Source organism: Manis pentadactyla, chromosome 9 (assembly GCF_030020395.1).
Source record: "Manis pentadactyla isolate mManPen7 chromosome 9, mManPen7.hap1, whole genome shotgun sequence".
Lineage (NCBI taxonomy): Eukaryota > Metazoa > Chordata > Mammalia > Pholidota > Manidae > Manis > Manis pentadactyla.
In genome coordinates, this window is record NC_080027.1 from 13690174 (window position 1) to 13713326 (window position 23153).

Genomic DNA, 23153 nt, shown 5'->3' on the forward strand with positions numbered 1-23153 from the left:
TGGGTGTTGGGACATTGGTCCTGGCTCTGGGCTGGAAGTGGGGCCCATGAGAGCTGGTAAGTAGCACCCAAAGTTTTGGGTTGAGCATGGCTTTGGTTTCTTGGGGTGGCTTGTTTTTGTCTCACCCCTATATCCCCGCTGGTCCGGGGATGGGGTAAGGAAACAGCCTCCAGGCTTGTGGACAATGGCTGGTCTCTAGCCCTTGTTGAGCCAACCCACTTTAGCTTCTCAGGAGGAGGACAAATGCCCAGAGGCAGAAGCGTGGAGTTGCCCCTTGTGGCTAAAGAGGCCTGCACTGTGGGGGCTTCACGTGCATGCCCTGGCCTGACCACCGCTCCTGGGGGAGGCAGTGTCACTCCTGGGTGGCAGAAGCTTCAGTGGTGGGTCCAAAGTCTCAAGGCAAATCAGTGGCTGAGTCCAAATATGCCCCCAGTTCTGCCCAACTTCAGACTCACTGCTGCTGCTTCTGCCTCTTGCGTGCTTTGGACCCCCTACCCTGCTGCCAATGTCCTTCTGGCCGATGGGCAGCTCCTGGGGCTCCTGGGTAGAGGTAAAGCTAGCACATCTCATCCCCAGGTGTTTGCTATTTGTGGAGACACTAAACAGGCCCATGGGCCCAATCATGCCGAGGGACATTATTAAGCCTCTCAGTTATAAGGAGCAGAGACTCTTGAGGTGGGGTCTGTGCATGAGGACCTGAGTGTGCAGGCATCCTTGGGGGAGCAGACTGTGGGCGGGTCTGCGTCGCCAGCGTGGTGAGGTGCATCGCCATGCCGCTGGACGCAGGAGACGTGACTCAGCCATGCTTCTGTCCCTGAGGCCTCCTCTCCCGCTGCTTGGTGGATCTTGCCTCCCCTGCCCTGCTCTGCTTCTCAGGACCTTGGCTGGGCATCACCCTTCACTGCCCTGTTCTGCTTCAGGAACCTCTATCTGCGGATGGCTCTGCTGCTGGCCAGCTCATTATTGTAGCATTTTCCAGATCGCAAGCCTGGTCCATGTTTCAGCCTGCACAGCTCCTAGGGCCCTTGGGCTTGATGTCCACGGGAGCCCCACCCAGGTTAGCCTCATCTCCTCCCTCCCTCCAGTCTGGAGTGAAGCTTTTATCTTGGATCCCTCCCTACCCTGGGGTGTGCCCCCCAAGGGCCCCAGAGCCTTATGGGTGGGAGAGTGAGTCCTGCCCCAGCCACCCTTGGGTGATACGGATTTCCACAGACTTGGTCTCTCCTTGCCCTCCTGAAACAGCTGCCTGGGAGGAGGCGTGGACCTTGCTTGTCCCCCACTGATCACAGCCTGGGAGCCTGAGGTCCTGCCCCTGTGCTGGTGATGGCTTTGCCCCTGGGTCCTCTGATGCTGTTCTCTCTGTCCAAGGGATAGAGACTGTCTAAGCTTCCCCTGTCCCCATCAGCACAAGCCAAAGAAAACCAAGGCAGGCAGGCAGGCAGGCAGGCAGGCAGTTCCTTAGTGTCAAGAGGGAACATCCTTATTCCAGAAATTCCTACACTGGCCCTGAACAGTCTGTCAGAATAGGAGACCAGAAAGAGGGACAGTACAGGAGTTGGAAGGATGGCTCCCAGTCCTGCTCATTGCCATGTGGGACTGGGTATTTTCCTCTCTGCATAAGGAGGCCAAGAGCTCCTATCATACAAGGGCTTGATTGTAAGAGGAAAGATTCCTGGACTTTGCCATTGACCCAGTTTACCATCTGTAAGAGATGGTCACCTGGGTCTCAGCTCCTTAACACCTGGGCCTGAGCTGGGCTCCCTGAGGGTCTGGCTGGCCTGGCAATGGCCCCAAATAGCATCTGGGAGTGCCTGAAATCCCGTGGACCCTGCTCTTTGACAGTGGTACTTGCAGGGATGTGTCAGGAGATTTTACCTGGTGGGGACCAAGGGTGGGGGTTGAGGAAGACGCTTAAGTCTAGCTAATGTCTTTGACCTTGAAGATCTGCCCTGGCTATGCAAGCTCCTAGGAGAGGGAACACAAGCTCAGCCAGCGCTGGGGCTCTTTTGGGAAGATGCCTGCCAGCCCCCGAGGTGGATATAGAACCTGGCACTGTGCCTCCCCGCACACACCCCTGGGTGAGCCACAGGCCTGGCTGGAGGCAGGAGAATGGCTACAGTGGTTTCTGAGCTGCTTTTCTGTCCCCTTTGCTGCCTGAGATCTCCACTGTCATGGGAGGATGAGTATGGGGGTGGCTGATAGGTTCTTTCCCACACCCAATTCCCTCGGCTCTTCCATTGCAGGGAGTTGCAGCAGCTTCTGGGCTCGTGAGTCCCTGTGGTGGGCATCAAAAAGGGGGGTATGTCCCAGGGAGGGCCTGCCATGTGGGTGGCAGCACCCAGCTAGGATGCAGGCCTGTGGCTGCTGCCAAGGGAGGCACTTTCTCCCTTTGCAGGATGCCCACTCCACCGTGGTGATGACACCCACCCCACTCCCTAGCTGCCCCAGAGAGGCAGGGCCCTGGGCCCTCCAGTTCCCAGTCCTGGTGAGTTAAGTGAGGGCGGCTATGTCAGAAGCAGGCAGGCCCTGGGCCCTGGAACCCTGACTACCTGGAAGGGCCAAGAGCAAAGGCACCCCGAGTGTGGCGGAGGGACAGATCTGACCACTAGGTGAGTTGGGGGTCATCCCAGGGGAGAGGAGGAGCCTTCTCCCACCAGGCCTGTAATCTGCCTTGTGGAAGCTTCTGGATACCCTGAGGCCCCAGGAAATCTGAGAGGGTAAGAAAGGGGCTGGAGCTCAGCTGGGCAGCGGGCAGACAAGATGGAAAGTCCCAGGTGAGTTGGGCAACCTGGCCTTTGGGCATCTTCACAAACACATTCCCTGTGCCCACCCCCTTTGTCCTGGGGGCTCTTCTTGGAAGGGTGGCCGCAGGCAGACAACTGAAGGACACAGCACCTGCTGAGGCCCAGGGGTTGCAGCTGATAGGACCAGGCCAGGGGTGAGCCTGTCTCCCAGTGGCTGCTTTCTGGTTTCCCACTTACCTTCTCATCTGTGTGCAAGCATGAGTGTCCATATCACTTAGTGGGGATGGTGGGGGGTACGTGTGTGTGTGTAGAGGGACACAGCCCTCTGCTGAGATGCCTGGAAGCAGTGACATGGGCACAGGTGGACCAGAGACCACCTGGACACAGCTCTGGCATGACTCAGCAGGTTGGCAGCTGGAAGGGACCCTTCTGGGCAGTAAATGGCTCCTGTCTGCACCCACGTCTGTATTAGCCGGGGTAGGGGTGCCTGGGGGCTTGTCACTCCCTGCCTGAGCCCTTACACTAGACTTCCTCGTATGCAGTGCCAGTGGACCTTGTGGGGTCCTGGCTGGTTCTGAGAGGGAGGCTCCTGCTCTCGAGAAGCATCATGAGATGCCCAGACTGTGGGGCCTGGGGGCAGGTGGCAGGAGTGGTGGTCAGAGCTGGGCTCTGCAGGCCTGTAGACTGGGCTTGACTCCTGATTCTGCCCTTTCCTTGCTGTGTCAGGGGCAGTCAGTTCCTCTGAACTTTAGTTTTCCCTCCTATAAAATGGGGCCACATCTACATGGAAGGGTTCAGGAGAAGAAGAGATGAGATGATACTTGGAGGCGTCCAGCACGTTGCCTGGCCCACAACAGTGGCTGGGAAGGGCAGCCCCTCTGGCCTGGCACTCAGGGCAGGAAAGCTGGCCTGGGAAAGGGCCATTTCATCGAGGGGCCTCCCAGCACTCTCCTCTGCACCCCTGTCCCTCAGGCTGATCCCTGGAGTCGGTGAGAGGCAGTCATTTGTTCCTTTATTCACTCTCTCATCTCCCTCACACCAGCACCCCTCCTGCTGGGCTCTGTGTGGGAGCTGGGAACAAGGGACAAAGGGACCACCCAACCCTGTGGAAACTCATAGGCTGGTGGGGTGGGAGGCAGGAGTGTGGCCACAGCTGTGGGGAAGGGCTTCACTAGAGCCTCAGCCCGGGCCCAGAGGGAGGCCGGTGCCTGAGCCTGGGAGGCTGAGTGGGAGTCTGTCAGGTAGAGAAGGCAGTGGGGGCCTTCCAGACAGGACTCTCGTGTGGCTGGAGTGTGGGGAGAGGCGAGAGGGGTCAGAGGCACCTTTCTGGTGACATTAGCTACGTTGCTTGTGCAGAACCCTCAGTAGAGTGAGAAGCTGGGGTGATGGTCATCCCCTGAGTTTGGGGGCACAGATGGATAGTTGGCGACCTTGAGCAGTGAGGGGGGAGCATGGTGTGGACAGGCCAGACCTTCCCTGTCCTGGTCCCCACTCTTCTTTGCAGCCATGAGGGAGGGTCAGGAGACGGTGCACTGGGCAGCCTCCTGTCAATCCAACCATCCTTTGCCCCCTCTGTGTTGCAAGTGGCTCCTCATACAGAGAGGCAGGGCTTGGCTCGAGGGCCAGCCCTCAGGCCCTGTGAAAATTGAGGCCTTTGCTCCCCTTCCGCCTTTGCCAGAGGAGAAAAGCTGCCTCCTGCCAGTGTCTCGTCAACGGCTTCCCAGGAGGCCTAAAAGTGTGTGGATTTCAGGACAGAGCCCTCCTGGATGGCCTGGGTCACCTTCTTCACTGCCCTGTTCAGGAAGGACATGGGGAGGTTGTGCTTCATGACTGCGGAGTGACCCCTGACTCCTGACATGTGCCCCTTCTGAGAACTCAGGAGGTGCTGCTCCCATTTTTAGGGGCCCAGAACAGAGCTCCCTGAGCAGGCGATGGGGGTGAGTGGCCAGGCCTGCCCCGTTCTGCGGTTCCCTGGAGGGACAGGGGGTGGGGGTAGGGGCCGAGTGGTCCTGGGTGGGCTCACTCACTGGCTCTGCACATCTTGGATGGTGTCAGGCAGCGGTAGGCTCCGGGTCTCTGGCAGCAGTAGCGCAGCCAGGCCACTCAGCACAGGTACAGCCCCGTAAACCAGCAGTGGCAGTGAAGGGCCATATACACCCAGCAGCCGGACTGGAGGCCCCAGGATGGCTCCTCCGCGGGCTGCCATCTGGCCCATGCCCACAAAGGTCATCCTGCCACAGCAGATGTCCCTGTGAGGGGCCACACTGCCTGCCCACCCGGCCCAGTCCCATTCTGCCCAGGGAGGCACAGTGGTTCAGGCTGGGAGGGGGCGGACTGGCCAGCACTGAGACCACGTGGAAGGGAGATGCTCAGCACAACAGTCCACCTGCCCTCCCAGCCCAGGTGCTCCCCTCCTTGGGCCCAGGCACAGCCTCACCTGAGCACTGTGGGGAAGAGCTCGCCTGTGTAGATGATGGTGCTAGTGAAGGCGGCCCCCAATCCCACGAGCCCCAGCACAGCCAGGGCTGAACGCAGGATCCCTGTCTCTGTGGATAGAAATAGGGTTAGGGGGGCTTGGTTGGGGGGGTCAGATGGGGGCTTTCTCCAGCCCAGACCTTTCCCGTACCTTCCGAATGTCTCTAGACCCCACATGTGCACCATATCCTGAGTGACCTCATGGCCACATTGCCTACCCCTGAAGCCTGCTCCCCACCCTGACAATCAGAGCCAGGCCCTGGGAGTCCTCCTTGACCCCCGCATCTCCCTGTCCCTCCTGCAATCCGTCACTGCATTCTTATTTTATCTCCATGATTTTTCACGATGCTGCCCCCTCCACTCCATCCTTGCTCCTGTTTCCTAGCTCAGGCCACCACCATGTCTCCCAGATGCCCCAGCATCTTCCTAACCAGGCCCCTGTTCTAGTCCTGTGCCCTCTGAGGAGGGGCAGGGAGTCTTTGCCTGGCTCTGGTCCCCCCAGGCAGGGATGCATCCAGGCCCACCCGCTCACCAGGGGGCACCAGTGTGTTGGCCAGGATGCAGAGCCCTGCCAGCACCAGCGACACCACCTGCGAGGGCCGGCGGCCCAGCCGGTTCAGCAGCAGCAGGATGCCTATCTTGGCCGGGATGTCCACAACCCCAATGAGGACCGAGAGCAGGAAGATGTTGCTGCTTATGGCCTGCAGGTCCAGGGCTAGGCCGTAGAAGGTGAAGCCAAAGGCGAACCTGGGGTCAGGACATGTGGAGTCAGTCTAAGGAGTGGGCTGTTCATTTGCTTGTTTGTTCTTAGACCTGCCAGTTTCCACCCTCCTGCTGGCTCTGCGCGGTGGTGGTGGTGCGGTGTCTCTGTAGACTACATTTCCCAGGTTCCCTTGCATGTACGGCTGCTCACTAGGTTTGGCCAACAGGAGGCACTGGTGAGAGGCTGGAGGCAGGACCAGGGGAGAAACTGGGGCATTCCTCTCTCCCTGTGCCCTGCTGGGCAGTGGTGGTCTTTCTCCTCCGGGGCTGCTGCTTCCACTGAGCAGGACTTCCTCCATGGCCTTGGTGGTTTCAGTCTTTGTTGGGTAGCCCTGGCTCCTGGGCTCTGATAATACCCCTCCCTCCTCCCTGCCCTTCCAAATGAGGGTGGATGTGCCTTTCTGCCCTCGCTGATCTCTGCCTCCTCTGCTGGGCTCTTCGGCTCTCCCAGCGCCTTGGTCATGAATCCTCCTTATCAGTGTCTTCTAGCAACTCTCCCAGACCTGAGCCCACCTGCCTGGGCTGCCTCCTTTCAGGAGGTGACATGGAGGGGATGTCTGTGGATGTCTGGATGCCAGCCAGAGCCCTTATTCCAAATCCCTGGGCTGCAGGCAGACTAAGGGCAGGTCAGAGGTGGAGGCTGTGGCTCGGCTGGGGAGGGGGTTAAAGGGGCACCTACCAGCACAGGGTGGAGACACAGGTCCGGAGGCGCAGGCCAGGTGTGCGGAAGAGGGCGCCCGGGCTGGCGGGACCCTGGCCCACACTCAGCTCCTCCTGCATGGCTGAGAGCAACACCTGCGGGGCTGGTGGTACTGTCAGCACTGGGGGCCTGGGCAGGCCTTTCTCTCAAAGACCCTCATCCTGGGGAGCTGGAGCCCTTGGACAGGAGAGGGCCTGGGATCAAGCCCTGGGGGAAGGTCCAGCCCCACCTCACCTCCATGGTCAGTGCATTCCCCACTGCCTTCCTCCCGTTGATGGCAGCCACCCTCTGCAGCTCCCGCAGGCCCTCTTCCAGCCTGCCCGCCAGGAGGAGCCATCTCGCCGACTCTGCCAGCCACCTGGGGTCGGGGGGAGGGTCACTGCCTGCAGCCCCAGGGCCAGCAGGTCACCAACTCCTGTCAACTCTAGCACCCCTGCACCTGACTGGCCCCCCTCCCTGGCTTCACTTTGGGCCCCACCACCCAGGACAGCAGCTGCTGCCTCTTGCACGCAGGTGGCCCCACACATCCCAGCTCCCTGTCCCCATGCCAGGACCCAGCCCCTAACACTAAGCAGCTTCCACACACACCCCCATTCAAGCCCAGACCCCCTGCACCCTTTGGCCCAGCCCTCTGAGCCCCCAGCAGTGCCCACCACTCTATGCTGTCCCCCAGCCTCCAGGCCTGTGCCCACACTGGTCCTCCGGCCACGCATGCTTTCCCCTGTGAGCAGCAGCCAGTGGTGGGGCCACCTGCTTCACACCCACCCGGGCCCCGCAGTCCTTTGGGGTTTGCAGAACGGGGAAGAGAGGGGGGCTCAGGCACACATTAGGGGTAGAGTTGACAAAGACCTGGTGACGTGCTGGACTTGGGGGGTTCGGGAAGGGAGAGGGTGGTGTCACGGCGACTCTGATTCCAGGACCTAGAGGTAGGGGGCTGCTATCAACGTTGGAGAAACCTTGGGAAGGGGCAGGAGTACAGAGAGGTTATGTTTGGAATGCTGAGATGCCATAATGGATATGTCACGCAAATGGCTGGAAACTGTCTGGGGCCAGGGAGAGGCAGGACTGAACAGGAGATTCAGGGTCAGCAGCATTTGGAGGGGGTCAGAGCTGGGGGCACCCAAAGATGCCAGAGAGAGAGCCTGGGGAGGCTGCCCGCGGTGCTGCAGGGCTGAGCACTGGGGGCAGGGCCAGGCCATGGTGACAGGTCAGATGGGGGTGGTCCCTGGAGCCTGAGAGGGAGGAGGTGGGGACAGCCATGCAAACACTTCTCACGAGGAGAAATCGGTTTGGAGGAGAAGCAGAGAAGATGGTGGGAGCTGAAGGGGCCATGGCGTCCCATCCTCAGAGGCCACGTGTCTGCGGACGGGCCAGGCCCAGTGTGGTGTGCAAGGCCACGGTGTGTGGGACTCGCACAAGCTCCACATGGGTGGTGCCCCTTCTCAGCACTGCCCCGCCAGCATCAGCCAGTGCCCTGCAGGTGGGCACTCAGGGGCGACTTAGTGACTAATGAGTAGGGGAGTAATGAGTGGTTGTGGGCGCTCACACTGCTGAGGAAGGTGAATGCCAGTCCTGAGGGCTGACCTAGCATCAGAGAGCCTGGAGGTGTGCCCTGAAATGATGGAAGTGTCTCCTGCTCTGGAGAGTGACTGCCGATTCGCTGTTAAAGGCTCCATTTTTAGAGCTGCTCTGCACCAAGCTGTTGGACTGGGAGAGATTTCTGGAAGCATCCTTCCTCCTACTGTAGGTGCAGGTGCCCTGTCCTCCACTGGGCCTCCGCTATGCTCTCTGCAGTTGCTGAGCGACTACTAAACTGCTAGGTCTTTATGTGAGTGAGTCAGGCTCAGCCCTGCCCTGAAGGGCCTCCAGCACCTACCTACCCACCACCCACTGTCTACTCACTCATCTATCTACTTTCTATCTATCTATATCTATCATCTATCTATCTATCTATCTATCTATCTATCTATCTATCTATCTATCTATCTATCTATCTATCTATCATCTATCATCATCTATCTATATATCTCTTATCTATCTATCCATCTATCATCTATCATCTATCTATATCTATGTATCTATCTATGTATCTATGTATCTATCTATATCTATCTATTTATCTGTCATCATCTGTCTGTATCTATATCTGTATCTATTCATCCATCATTCATCATCTATTCATCCAGGTATCAATACTGTGTCCCTATCATGTGGTAGGTGCTTGGCAAGAGCCATGCTTGATTTATTTCAGGGCAGTACAGATATTTCCTAACCTCCCATAGACGTCAGCCCTGTGTGGTGGGCTGGGGTCCCCTCTGACCACTGAATTATGGTCCTGTTCTTTGTTGTAATGTAGGTACATAAGGCTGCCTGTGGCTGTGGCCTGGGAGTGGTGTGTGTGTGTGTGTGTGTGTGTGTGTGTGTGTGTGTGTGTGTGTTGTATTTTTGCATCCCACTCCTGAGCCTGGCCTAGTGCTGCCAGGCCTGGCACAGAGGAAGGGCTCAAAAAACGTGTCTGGGATCACCCATGCCAAGGTCAGCAGGGACAGGAGAGGGAAGGGGCCAAAGGGGTGGGAAAGAGAGGAGGAGGGAGATGGGTCAGTCTGGGAGGAGGAAGCATCAGCGAGCAGGGGAAGGAAAAGTGAGCCAGGCACTTGAGTCCTGGGTTCGAGTGGGTGGGCATCACGGGCTTGTGGCCACCAGCCATGACCTGCTCCTGCGACTCCCTGCCTGCTGTGCTCCCCTGACCCTCTGCATCCCCAGCGCTCTGCCCCCCATGTGGAGGGTCTCCTCAGGAGGGGCGGGCAGGGAGGGGAGGGGGCACACCACCCACCAAGAATACACAAAGCAGAGGAAGAAGGGGACGGAGACGGTCAGCTGCAGCAGTGCCCAGTCACGCACACCGTAGGCCACTGTGGCCATCAGGACCTGGCCAACGCTGAAGGCCATGGTGTTCAAAGTCATCACCAGAACCCGGGCACGTGCCGACGTCCACTCCATCACTGCAGAGAGACCACATGGGTCAGCCCGGAGCCTGCACAAGCCTCCCCCGCATGGCCCGGTCAGGTGACCTACGGAGAGCGCTGGTGTTCATCATGATGCCCGCCACCACGAAGGCCACCAGGAAGCGGAACAGGCAGTACACGGGGAAGGTGGGGGAAAAGGCTGCCGCCGTGCCCGACACGGCCGCCTGAAGGTAGCTCCAGGTCAGCACCAGCCTGCGCCCAAACCTGCGGCACAACCAGGGGCAGGTGGGGGGCTGGGTCCACGGTGTGCCAGGGCACCAGCCACCAGCGCCCACCCTGGGCTTGCCTGCTGAGCAGAGATTAATGCTACAGCAACATCTGTAGACCTGGGCTTGTCACCCCCAGAAGGCTGGTGTGCACAGACAGCGTCCTGGAGGCCCAGGTGGACTGAAAGGGCCTCCGACAGGGAAAGAGCTCCCTGCTGGAGGCGGGGGTGTGGCTGAGCAGGTGTGCACAGCGAACGACAGGACCGATGAGCAGCCCCCCCAGGAGAGCAGCGGAACCGAGGCCCGGAGGAGGTACAGCCTTGCTCGGCCGCACGCCAGAGGGTGTCAGGAGCAAGACCCACCCACGGGCATTCCAACTGCCAGCAGAGGGCTTCCTCCCCAGACCCAGCTGTGGCAGGCCAGCTCCGGGCAAGCGAGGGCCAGGGGACTGGGAGCACAGGCACAGCGAGGGAAAAGGGGGCCTCCCTGTCCCCGGGGAACTCACCTGTCAGAGATATGGCCACACACTGCAGCTCCCACCAGGACTCCAGACAGATAGATGGACTGGGCCATGGGCTTCAGGGCCTGGGAGTCACACACCAGGTCCCACTGGCAGGGGAGGAGGGCAGCTGAGCCCAGGTGGGAGGGCAGAGGAGCTACGCGGGAAGGCTCCAGGGAGGTGGGTGCGGGTGGCTGGGCTGCTCCTCTCCAAGTGCGTCTGCCCTCCCCTGCCCGGCCCACTCTGCAGCAGCCGCTGGGGCTGGCATCTCCTTCCCACTTTCTGAGGCTACCACCCTCAGGTTCCAAGAAGAGGCCTGCGCCCCTGCTGAGATGGGCCGCCCCTCGCCCCTTTCCAGATCTGCCTGATGCTACCTCTTGAGGACACCCCCAGGAACCCAGGGAATCGCCCCCAAGCTCCCCTGAGACAGGTGGAGGAAGTGGGCCCGGGGGTGCAGAGAGCTGCCTGAGCCACAGCCGACAAGCGACAGCAAGGGCAGCCTGGTCGCCCAGGGCTCCCACTCTTCCACAAGCCTGGGGCCGGTACCCGCCTGTAGGCTGATACCTGCTACCAGCCCCCCTTTAGGCAATGTGGCCCAGGAAGGGCTGGGAGCCTTCCTGCCAGCAAGGAGGCCCGTGGAAGTGGGTGCCTCGCAGGACCAGGCCATTCTGAGTCCTGCCAAACGGGAGCTCTGAGTTTGGCCTCTAGGGTCCCAGGACTTGGGGAGTGGGTTGGGGGAGGCCCTTACCTCGGCCACGATGGTGGAGGTGAAGGTGCTGCGGTCGTACACCCAGCCGTCCACACACGGCTCCGTGGCAGCCTCGCTCCAGTTGGTGGCCGTGGTGTTGGGATCCAGGAGCTGCCACTGTGGTTGGCGGAAGCGGCGACATGGGTGGGGCCCGTGGTTGGGGCCTGGTGGGATGGAGACGGTCAGGAGGTCCTTGGGGCCCAGGGCCCCAGGGGCACTGGCCTGAGCAGTGCCGTTGTCCAGGAGGGGCACCCAGCAGCGGTGGCTGGGCACTGCAGCCGAGAAGTTCTCCAGCATGTTCTGGGTAGTGAGCCAAATGGTGGGGACCACCAGGGCCACTGTCTGGAGAGCCTGGAACCTGCCCAGGCCACCCACTTGGTCCAGGAGTTCAGGAAATGCCATGGAGCCTTCCAGTGGGCCTGGTGGAGGTACCCACTTCACAGGGGCTGATCCAGGGCAAAGGGGCTGCCGCGGGGGGCCTGCTCACCGCACAGCAGTGCTGGCGTGGCCAGCTGGGAGGCCTGGAGCATGGCAGCGGCCACCTGCCGCTCTGACTCTGGGTCGGGGCTCTCTGCTCGCCCGCCCAGCAGCTGTCGCTCAGGGGCTGTGACCAGGCCCTGTGGCTGCGGGGTGCGACCCTGAAGCCACCTGCATCTCCGCAGACAGGGGACTGCTCCTGTACCTCCAGGGACACTGAATCTGAGAAATGGGGGAAGTGGAGACCAAAGCCACCAGACTGGAATTAAACTGTGAGCAGGTGACCCTCATGGAACAGGGGTAATCATTCCCTCAGTCAAAGTTTAACCTGGCTCTGAGGGAGGCAGGTATGCGAAGAGCAGCAGCTCCCTCCCTGCGTGGCAGGGAGGCCCCACCGAGGAGCCTGCTCTCTGGCAGTGGGGGGGGCCCTCGGCCCCCTGACTGCCTCCCGCAGTGGGTGTACCAGTGCTGTGGGCTGACCCAGGAGAGGCACCAACCAGGGATCCTCCTGACCTTGGGGCTGGCAGGAGCGTGGAACATCGTGGGCACTGTAGGCCCTTCGCGTATGGCTGTGGGCGGCCAGGTGACCTGCAGGCATCTGAACCCAAGTCCCCACGTGGCCCACCCCCTGGCCTACGGCCCCTCACTTCTACCTGCCTGCTGTCGCTGATGCCCATCCCCCTGGGCTGCCACCTTCAGCCAAGCCCTCAATGGGGCTTTCCAATGTCACCAGACACCCCCTGGGCTCCTCCAGCTCAATTTGCCCAAAGCAACCCAAGATTGCTTCTCGCTCCCCAGATTCACCTCTCTCAGGAGTCTCCACTTGGCTGCGCCTCCCATGGCTGCACTGCCCTGACCAGGAGCCAGGGTCCTTGTCACCCTCCTGCTTCTTACCTCCCAGTCCATCAGTGGCTAAGCCCTGCTCCCCATCCACAGCTGTCCCCACCCCCCGCCTCTGTTCCTGCCCCTTCAAGCCATCCCCCATACTGCAAAACCCTCCTGTCAAATGCTGCTCAAAAGCCAGGGGGTTTCCTCTCAACAGTAGCTGGCTGACACCTCCCATGGCCAGGATAGGGGGTGTGCAGTGCCTGCTGGGGGCAAGGGGGGGTTAGGACAGGTAGGACTGGGACCAAGAGAGGCCCTTGGTTGTGATAGTTGATTCTCCAGGCTAAAGGACCAGAGACTACAAGGCAGCAACAAAGTGTGTGTGCATGTTTGTGCACAAGTGCGTGAATGTGTGTGTGCGTGTGTGTGTGAGATGGGTGGTAGATAGAGGGAGGCAATGCCGCAGTGACGGTGACCCAGCCATTTGTTCTCATGTGCTTCGGGCCACAAGGCTGCCCATTTTAGGAATAACTCACACTGCTTATTTTTGCCTTGCCCCCTCTGCCCTCTGCCCATCATGCAGCTCACCAGGTACAGCCTCTTTGCCTCCCTGGCCTCTGTGCCCAGCTCACCCACTGCTTCCCTCCTGTGCCCAGTGCTGGCCCGATGGGTTCCTGCCCTTTGGCCACATCCCTGCACACACCAGAGGTGCCTCGTGCCCCAGGGGCTTGGAGGTGGCAGTGCAGCCCTACTGTCACACTGCCCCGAACTCTTCTCGGGGCAGCTCGTCTTGTTTCTAGCCAGCTGCTGGAGGGCAGGGACCCTCCTGAGAACATCCTTGGAACCCAGCACTGTTTGGACAGCAAACGAAGGTTCCATAAGACTTGTTTCAGCTGGTTTTAAAAAGAGCTTCTACTAAATTAATGTATACACCTTCCCCCAAATTCAGAAATATTGAGAAGTATAAAGAAAACAAGGTTCACTCCTAAACTCACCAAGCAGTGATCACCGCTGTTAACACTTTGGGGTAAGTGCTTCCAGACTCTACAGTCACTGGCATGTTCGGCTTCAGGCCGAGGCTACAAGCCGAGCTACAGCTGCTTTTGTAAAGTCCACATGAAAAGCCTCTGATTTTTAGCTGGTGATTCTAGCCTATTCACATTTATTGGGATCTCTGTCAAGTTTGGACTTTCGCTACGTTTTCTTCTTTGCCATATTTTCCCTTTAAATCTTTGTTTGCTAGTTCTTATTTTCTACTGCATCCATTGTGTTTTCATGTTCTGTTTTTCTTCTCTCTTGGTTTGGCAATGGTACTTTTATTTCTGTTAGGCTTATATTTGAACAAACAAACTAAGACGTATTTTATACCATCTCCTCTTTTCAAACCTCCCCCCCTCCTTCTCCGTCCTCCCTCATAGATGTCCTTTCTCCTTCTTTCACTAAGAAAATAGAAGCCATCGGAAGCCAACAGTCTGACCTCTCAGCAGCCCACCCGCCTCGGTGGGCCCACGTCCTGCCTTCCCTCCTGCCCCCGGAGATGGTCTGCTCGCTGCCCCTCATCCCAGCCGGTCTCTGCACGTGTGCCCCGAAGCCCACCTCCCCACCTGCTCCCACCTCTCCCTCTCTCCTTGGTGTCTATGTATTTCCCTCCTTGCTGGATAAATCCCCCCCCAAAATACAAATGTGCTGTTTTTCCTCCTATCCTCAAAAAAACCCTTTTCCTTTTAGCTCCTCTTCTCTCTTCAGCTGCCGCTCCATTTCTGCTCCTATTTACAGTACAATCCCACAAAAGCACTGCCAACGCTCATCAAGTTCTCTCTTCCCGCTCTCCTTTGGATTCATTCCCATCAAGTCTTTGCCCCTGTCACTCCATGGACGCCAGTGACCTCACCACTGCTGGTTGCAGTGGCATTTTTTGCCCTCATCTTCCTCGAGTCACCTCAGCTCTGACCCTCCTCCCTCCAGAAGACCCCTCCTCCCTGGGCCTGCAGGGCTCGCTGGCTCTCCAGCCCTCACCACCCGCTTCTCAGCCTCTTTTGCTGGCTCCTCGTCTTCCCGCCGCGCTCTTACCGTCAGGGGCCGCAGGGCTCGATCCTTGGTCCTGTCTCTGTCTTCTCTATCTTTGGGATAATTTGCATCTTCAAGGACCTCTTCTTGGAATGCTAGACTTTAACCCAACTGCCTAAATTTAGGGGCTTGTTAAAATAAGATAGAGCCTCTCCTGCTGGGGACACCGCGTCAGCAGACTGAAACTGATCATTTCGTGTCCCTGTTAATGCTCTGCTTGACCGGGAAAGTGGTATATCCATTCAGCCAGTCCCCAAACCCATGCCAGCTCTGGCCTCTAATCTTATTTTCTTGTTCCTTCTTGCTCCAAACAAGGGTGACTATATGGCCCCAGCCAATCAGGCTTTTCCTATTTTTCTCTTCCTTGTTCTTTATTCTTTATCCTGTAGAGGATTTCTGCTCTGTCCCATTTTGCAATTCTATGAATGGAAAGTGTCCGCTTCATGAAGTGTTAAATAAAGTGTGTTTGTATCACCCAAACTGTCTTCTTTAATCACTTTAAGCAGTTTTTGGTGATGAGGATGGGATTCTAAGCCAATTGCTAAAGGCTTGGAGGATGAGACATACAGACAAATGCCTGCTGGCCCTTAGAGTTCACTGTTCTCCTGGTTACTGAAGGCTATGGGTAAGTCACTCTCAGATATGAGCTCTGCTCCCTCATGTGTAGCTCTCTGATCCAAACAAAATTTATTTAAAAAAAAATATATATATATATACATGTAGTTCCTAGAAAGGTTCTGGGTAGTTATATTGGGAATCTGCAACTACAGGTGGTGGCCATGAGGGGACACACGAAGGTAAGTCCGTGCAGAAACCACTAAGGGTCTTTGTGGGGAAATTCATTAAGACAAGAAATTCAGACTGACCAACAGCACGTCAAAATCTAAGTAGCTGCAAGTCAGACTATTAAAAGCCATCAGGGCGCCCACCATTGTGAGGAAATTCCCTCATGAAAGGAATATAGAGCTATTGCTAATGGGAATCTCGGAAGTCGGAGCTGCAAAACTGGGCCCAGGTCAAGCACTTAGAAGCTGTTAGAGCACTTGCCACCTACTCCAAGGCTCCCGTGCTAGGAAGCTGGTCACAGAACGGTCCCACACGAGGTTATTAGGTATAATAACCTCAAGAAAATTTCCGTGCAAACAAGGTTCACTGTGAAACCCTGTGAAACCCCAAACCAGCAGCACATCCCTCTTGGTATTATTTTGGCTCTGAAATTACAACGGTCATCATGCCGATTAGACGAGATTGTTTCTTTCAGAAACGCACTTGAAAGTAAGGGTTCCTAAATGAACAAACAGAATGGGATACCTATTTCAGTTGGCACGCGAAAGCCTCCAAAAGCCTTCAAGATTCCAAAATAGCTTCATTGAAAGAGTCATTGCAAAAGGCTAGTGAGAAATTAAAGACACGAGAGGTACCTAAAACAATAGCCTGTAGGGCCGACTCCTCCTGCGCGCCTCTGATTGCTCACAGTCCACTCACGCTCTCTCGGAACCGCCTTTCTCCTCCGAAGAGATCACAGGTCCATCAACAGAGGTCCGCCAAGTTAGTGGCCTTATAGCTGCAATAGCTCCAAGGCCAGAACGCTCTTTGGGGTCCATTGTCAAAATGCTGGCCCAGAATCAACTGCGACACTGGAAAAGAGATTGTCTTCGGAGGCTGTGTGCAAATCCTTTGACACCAACTCAAATGCACCCATTTCTGCCTGCAAAGGAGGGTCTCTGTATGGGCCCCTCCCAGGGCTGATGGGACTCCACGGGATTCTCCAGTAAACTGCTGCCAGTTATTCCCTTCAACAGCCAAGGGGAAATAAAGATTAAGGTTAATGGGAAACCTTGACAAACTCTGGTAGATACTGGGGCTCTATCATTAAACCCCACTTGCTCCAGAGGCTGTGGCTGGGACCCTGGGCAAACTGGCAGAAGCTGGCAAGGGGTGAGAATTCCTACTGGAGTCAGCTCCCCCAACCTCTGCGGTGCCCCACCGAGAAAGGAAGGTGAAATTTCACATGTCCCTTCCTTTCCGAATCCAGATTCTTGTGAATTCGGGTACCCACTGGCTGCCAATCCTTCGTCTCCCACGGACAGCTACTTGCCTTCTTGTGTGTCTCGAATTGTGTCCTGACGGCTTGGCTTGGCGGTCTGCCTGGAGCACGCATGCGGCGTGTAGGTGCACATGCAGGCAGCTCGGTCCTCAGGTCGGGGGGCCCAAAAATATGGCTGGACAGAAATATGGGTTGCACCCCATTTGTGGCTAGGTGCTCCCCTCTGTTGCCAGGGGAATTGTCTAAGGCCCTCTTTCCTCTGGCCATCTTTGGGAGCGGCCCTGGATTGTGGAAGGGCAGTACCTTTGGTATTTCCTCTTCGGCGACGCCTCTTGCGTCTCAGGGGTTGCTCAGTACTGCCAGGAGTATTTACTGTGTGTCCTGGCTGAAACTTGACAAGATATTTCAAAGGATTTTGAAAAAAAAAAAAAAAAAAAAGTAGCTGTATGGTCAGAAGTTGGCCAGATTGGAAGCTGATATTCAGACCCTGATAGGAAGATTTGTTTAGTCTTTCTCCACTGAGCTAAAATGAAATTATAGCACCCATGGGGAAAGAGATGCATCCCAAAGAGGAACAGCTCTAGAACCCAGGAATCTTTCGATTTCCATCTCAGCCGAGAATCTCCTAATAAAAAGAATCAAACCAATGATAATGTAGGTGACGGGTGGGTTGCCCCCTTGATGTCTTAGGCTGACAGACATTTCAGGTCCAGGACTGGGTGATCTCACCAGGAAGCCACCTTTCCCAGCAAAGAAATGAGGTTTCAAACTGAGCCCTGAAAAAAAAATCTCAGATTTTTAGCAGGCAGGCAGAGGAAGGCCCACTAAAGAGAGTGTTCTAGATGATGACAGTGGGGTGAGTGGCCAGACAAGGAGCAGAGAGGTGAGGCAGTCGGGGCAAAAGACACGAGGACGATCGCGTCACAGAGAGCCTCAGCGTCCACCGCCAGGAGCCAGCCTAGGCAAATCTCCGGTGTTATTACTGGAGAGACTGTGCACTCCCTGAAAATGGGTGCAGGCAGGCTGTTTCTTGGCTGGTATTTTTGGGGGCACAGGAATGCTCTGTGGACGTCTTCCCAGCTGGACTGTGCAGCAGGTTCTTTGCGATTCCTCCCAGCCCCCGAGGTCCTGCAGCGACAGCAGCTGCCCCTGGTCCTAGGCCAGGCAGGAGAAAGGCCACGCAGGAGTGCTTACTGTTGGTGACTCAGCAAAGTCCCCATGCGGCCAGCAGGGCTGGCTGAGTCCAGGCAGGCGGCTGGAGGAAGTAGTAGCCGCAGCCGGCAGGGTCTGCCCAGGCCCCCAGGGGCCCCAGGACTTGGGGCCTAGTATTAATGTGGCATCAGAGCCTTCACTCACTCCCCTTCCTCCTGTCCCTCATCGCCACGGGCTGAGCTCCTGGAGACAGGAGGGTGGTCCTGGGAAGATGCTCTGGGTTGGCCCCTGTGAAGGTGTCTGCCACCTCCAGCTTGGGGCCCCTGCTCAGAGCCCTCCATGACTCCCTAGTGCTGCAGGGACAGGCCAAGCCACCCGCAGCCCTCCTCTCCGAGACCAGCCCACTCTCAAGCCTCCTCTTTGCTGCCTCTGTCACGTGGCCTGGGTCCAGCCAGCACCAGAGCATGGCCTTGCTCCCGCAGGGCCTGCGCCTGCCTCCCCGCGTTTGCATTTCTTTCATGCCCCCAGCCATTGCCAACCCCCCAGTCCAAACCCACCTGCCCTCCAAGCTGCTCCCTCTCTGCCCCTCACACTTCCAGCACCGCCCCACCCCTCGAGCAGCCTCCAGCTCCTCCCTCTGCCAGGTAAGGGCCCCTCACTTCCAAGGGCTGGGTCTGAGTCATCGTGTCCTGGACAGTGGCCAGAGAGGGACCTGGCATGCAGACCAGGGCCCCTGAGAGGCAGGGGAGGCCACGAGGTCTTCACAGGCCCCGTTTGAGTCCAGGTTCTCTGGTCCCCCATTTCCTCATCTGTGACAAGAGCATCAGAGATGCCTCTATGCAAGGTTGTTCTCTGGACAAGACATCACGGTCTCTGAGGGCCTCACCTTCTCTGGCCCCCCAAGTGTCCAGACAAGGATAACTAGAGCCCCCAACACATGCGATGCCTGGAGCTCCAGCTCCTCCAGCCCCCAAGTCTGGTCTCTTGGGTGTTACTTGTTCCAAACTACTATTCTGGGCATTTCAGAAAGTCTGGGCCACCACATTCCTGGAAGAATGTATGACAGTGGTCACACCCCTCACCATACCATGTGCCCCAAATGTGCCCGCAGGCCCCACTCAGAATTCCCCACAGAATAGCTGAGACATGACTCAAAGCTTGACGGCGATGGTGGTGGTGGTGGTGATGGTGCCTAAGGGTCACCGTGTCTTTATTATGTGGTGGGCACCTAAGTTCTCTCCCTGTAACTCATTCAATCCTTCAACAACCCTTCCAAGTCGACAAGAAGACCTTACTTATACCTATTTTTACAGATGTGTAAACTGAGGCTCGGAGAAGTCACACAGCTACTCTGGGGCAGAATCAGGACTCCAGCCCAGGTCTGTCCAGCTCCAGTAGCTATGTTGTTAGCTTCCAACGTTGGCTGAAGGCTTGTGGGCAGCCAAGGAGGGTGCCGGAGGCTGTGGAGAGCCGCAAGGTAGGCATCCCACCTCAGCCTCTCCCGCCCTCCAGGGCCTCCCTCCTCCAGGCCAGCAGCCCCTTCCCTCACGTCCTCTCTTCCTTGGCCCCAGTGCCCCTCCTCTCCTGGCTCAGCACCTCCCTCCAAAGATACCCACGTCAACCTGTGTCAGAGCCCCTCAGTGCCCAGGGCAGAGATCCCTTTGCCCCTCGATGCTACCAGCTCAACCTCTTCCTCTGGACCAGATCCTAACCTTACCTTTGTGCAGCTAAAAGGCCCAGAAAAAGCCTTTCCCAGACAGAAAGTCAGCCTTCCCCTCAAGCCTTTGCTGCCCCGCGTGTGGTGCCAGCCTGGTACCCAGCTGGCGCTCATGAGCAGAACCCTTGCCTCCTACCCCTGGCATCGCTCCAGGGCAGTCACAGGCATTGGCTGTATTGAAATGCACTTTTCTCCTGCCTCAAGGCTGCTGACCCCTGGGAGCCGATGAGGCTGGCCACCTGCGTGTACCCACCGCCCACACAGAGGCCGCGTGCTGGGCAGGTTGGCGATGGGGGCAGCCATGAGCTGCCGGCTGGGCGCCATCTCGGGCAGGTGACCAGGCTTAGGGGTGAGTATATCATGGCTTTAATTGGCCCCCTCGTGTGAGCTGCTGTGGCCCTGACCACAGCCCCCAGAAGCCCCTGGCCCCAGGTTGCTCTGGCCATTGAACAAATTCATTCTAAGTAGGTCAAGAAGAGCGCTGGGCAGTGCGGCTCTGTGTTCTTCCCCTTTTGGGTGCCTGGTGGTTCCTGCAAGTCCGGCCTTCCCTCACCAAAGGGACTTCGCTCTCCGTGATGTGTCTGAAAGATATTTCATGTTAAAATTCAACGGAGAGATGTTAACCAGCCACAGGAATGGGATGTGTCAGAACAAGCACTGCTCAAACAGGCTGAACTTTGCCTTGCGCTGTGGAGGGTCTTGCCCACGGCTCACAGCAACCAGCTGGCACATTTTAATGACGCTGTGTGCAAATTCTGCCCCTCTGCCCTTCAGCCCCATGCACCGTTTCCCTGCAGCCTGTCCTGCAGGGCACCTCTTCGGCGGGGGCTGGGCCTGGCTGGGTGCTCGCACCCAGGTTCTCAGCCTTTACTTTAGGGTTCCAATATTTGGCTGCATAAGTCATGTGCTGGGCCAGCCGCGTCCTTAGGAATGCCTGGCTCTCTGGCAAAGCCCTGTCTCTCTTTGATTTGGGGAGTTGCAGCCTATCGGTAAGATTGATATTCAGTGGATGCAAGGACAAGCTGGAAGGAGGGTGGGGGAAGGCGTGACATGGATTTTGGCAAAATCCCTTTCGTTTCACCGGAAAACACAGCGGTGGGATTTGGCCAGCAGCATGCAAACACACTGCGGAATCAGGATCTTTCCTCTCTGCTTCTGTGGATGAGAAGCAAGCAGCCTGAGACCAGAGTAGCCAAGGCTGGCCTTGGCTTTAACAAACCCGTAAATTCTCCCACAGCGAGAGGCGGTGTGGCCAAGTGGGTCCGTGCACGGACTCGGGAGCAGGCTGTGTGGATTTGAGTCCTCACTCTGCCCAAGCCGTTTGGCCTCAGGAAAGGCGCTTAGCCTCTCTGTGCCTCAGTTTTGTCCTCTGTAAAATGGGGACGACAGTCTTTCTGATCTCACAAAGCTCCTGTGAGGACTAACGGAGCTTATGCAGACCATCTGCAAAAGAGTCCAGCAAGCAGCGAGGGCCCTTCATTAATGCTCTCATTGTCGTCAGCCTCATTATTTTTGTTTCGACCACGTGGACTGTGAGACACACGGGAGTCCCTAGGGAGCGGGGGCGATCCAGGGGCAGCTCAGGCAGGGGTAGATATTGGGGGAACAAGGACAAGTATCTATCAGATATACACCATGGAATAAGGTTGGTGTAATTTGGCTCAAAATGTAACGCATTTGTCCATTATGGCTTGGACTTGGTGATGCGGTGGGGACTTAATGACATGTGATAAGGGGGTGTCTCAAGGTCAACTCCTAGGTTTCTGGCTTCAACATTGACTGGAGATGGGGCCACCTAGGTCGAGGGGAAGGTCAAGACTTCAGTGTGGGCTGTGCTGAGGTCCAGATGTCAGGAAGGCAGTGCACCGGGCTTTCGGGTCCCCGCTGGGTGTGGGGCAGGTCCTGCAGCGGCGCGGATGTCCTGTCTTGGGGAGTCTGGCCAGAGGGGCTCGGGGAGGGAAGCGGCTGGAGGCTGGGGGCCTGCTCTGGCCAGAGTGTCCCCGTGTGGCCTGCCGGTCCGGCACGGCTAGAGGATTAGAGTGGCTCGGCTCCTCCCGACACATCTGGAGTGGCCCAAATGCTGCACTGCAAACAGCCGGTGTTAAATATTTTGGAGATTTCACATAAACGTTGTGACCTCTGAGTTAAAAATAGCAGGAAAAGTTGGCGACCTTGGGCTCAAGCTCCAGGATGACACTGGCTGGGCCTGAGTGGCCACCGCCCCCGCGGCCAGCCCTGCATGTCCCCGCCCCCTGGTGTCCCCCCTGGCCTAGTCTCCCCAGAGGTTTAGAGTTTGCAACCTCACTCTCCCCTTGGGGAAAGATGTCACCATCTCGGTCAACCCCCACCAGGTCATCCAGACAAACCCCACAGGGTGTTCCTGGCTCTTCCTGTCTCCCAAATTCCACTCCTGACCTTTCAGCAAATCCAAGGGACTCCTGGTCCAGATCCTGCCCTCCCTCTGACCACTTCTCCACCCGGAAACAGCGGGCCCCCTGCCCCAGCCTACAGAGTCATCTCCCAGCGGGCTCGCAGCCTGCAGCCCTGGCGCCCGGTCCCCACTCCAGCCAGAGCCACCTTTCAGGGTCCAGGTCAGGTCACATCAGCCCCCACCCAAAAACCTCTCACGGGCCCCTTCTCACCACAGCACTCTTCAACAGACCCCTGGCCCCGGTGACCCCACCCTGCTACTGGTGTGACCTCAGCACCTTCCCTGCCCCCGGACCCATGTCCCCAGCTGCACTGGCCTCCTGTCAGGCACATGCAACCTCGGGCCTGCACTGGGAGCTGCCTCCCCACAGACAGGCTGCTCGAGGCTTGCTTTCCAGCTTAATAAACATATAGCGGAGTGAAAAGGAAGGAACCACAGCCACAGCCACCAACGACAAAGACGTGTCACAGACATACAGTGTCGAGTTGAAAGATGTGAGTGGTGGACACCATGGACTTCCGCATCGGGGGAGAGGGGGGTGGGAGTGGGAGGCACATGTATGAGGAAAGCTAGAGAATGCAGGACCTTGAGGGGGTGCCCCGCGGGGGCTCCGAGCACTAGTAAGGCCCTATTTCCTAAGTACATGGTGTTTGATTATAATTTTTCAATTTGATTACAGCGTCCTCGAGGATAACTGACAGCACATATTTAAGTGTATAATTTAATAGGTTTTTCACATATGTACACACCTGTGAAACCCTCTCCATAATCATGTTAAACATACCCGTCACCCCAAAGATACTCCGGGGCATCTCTGAAATCCCTTCTTCCCTCCCCTCTCCTCTCAGACTCTATCTGCTTGCTGTCGCTATAGATTAGTTTCCATTTCTAGCATTTTATGTAAATATATGAATTTTATATCCATTGTATTCCATTGTAGAGATACACCAAAATTTGTTGATCTCCCCATCTGCTGGTTGACATCTGGGCTGTTTCCAGTTTAGGGCAATTGCAAATAAAGCTGTGATGGACATTCACACCCAAGTCCTTGTATGGCATATTCCCCCATTTATTTTGGTAAATACTTAGAAGTGGCATGGGGGTATGATGGGCACATGTGTAAGCTTTGAAGAAGATGCCCACCTCCCCAGGGTGGTTGTGCCATTTTACATTCCCACAGGTGGCCCATATCTCATTAGCATGTTGTTGCTTTGATTTTTGCCATTCTCGTCGGTGTGCGGTGGCATTTTTTTGTAGTTTTGATTTTGCATTTTCCT

The 23153-nt window shown here is 57.1% G+C and overlaps 1 protein-coding gene across 6 annotated transcripts; it reads right to left on the reverse strand.

Annotated features, from left to right (window-relative positions):
- Positions 1-3734: 3734 nt before the first annotated feature.
- On the reverse strand, positions 3735-11833 carry SLC22A12 (solute carrier family 22 member 12). 6 transcript variants are annotated; one of them, XM_036927562.2, is made up of 11 exons: positions 11648-11833; positions 11161-11324; positions 10419-10522; positions 9757-9911; positions 9515-9683; positions 6916-7039; positions 6661-6776; positions 5752-5966; positions 5182-5290; positions 4772-4975; positions 3735-4537 (listed from the first exon to the last, which is right to left on the reverse strand). In XM_036927562.2, exons 1-11 carry the CDS (start codon positions 11688-11690, stop codon positions 4474-4476), a joined length of 1467 nt encoding a protein of 488 aa, XP_036783457.1. In that variant the 5' UTR covers positions 11691-11833; the 3' UTR covers positions 3735-4473. The 6 variants fall into 6 exon arrangements, with proteins under 6 accessions (XP_036783457.1, XP_036783453.1, XP_036783444.1 ...); XM_036927558.2 differs by having other exon boundaries at positions 10419-10498; positions 11161-11833; XM_036927549.2 differs by having other exon boundaries at positions 11161-11833.
- Positions 11834-23153: the final 11320 nt, after the last annotated feature.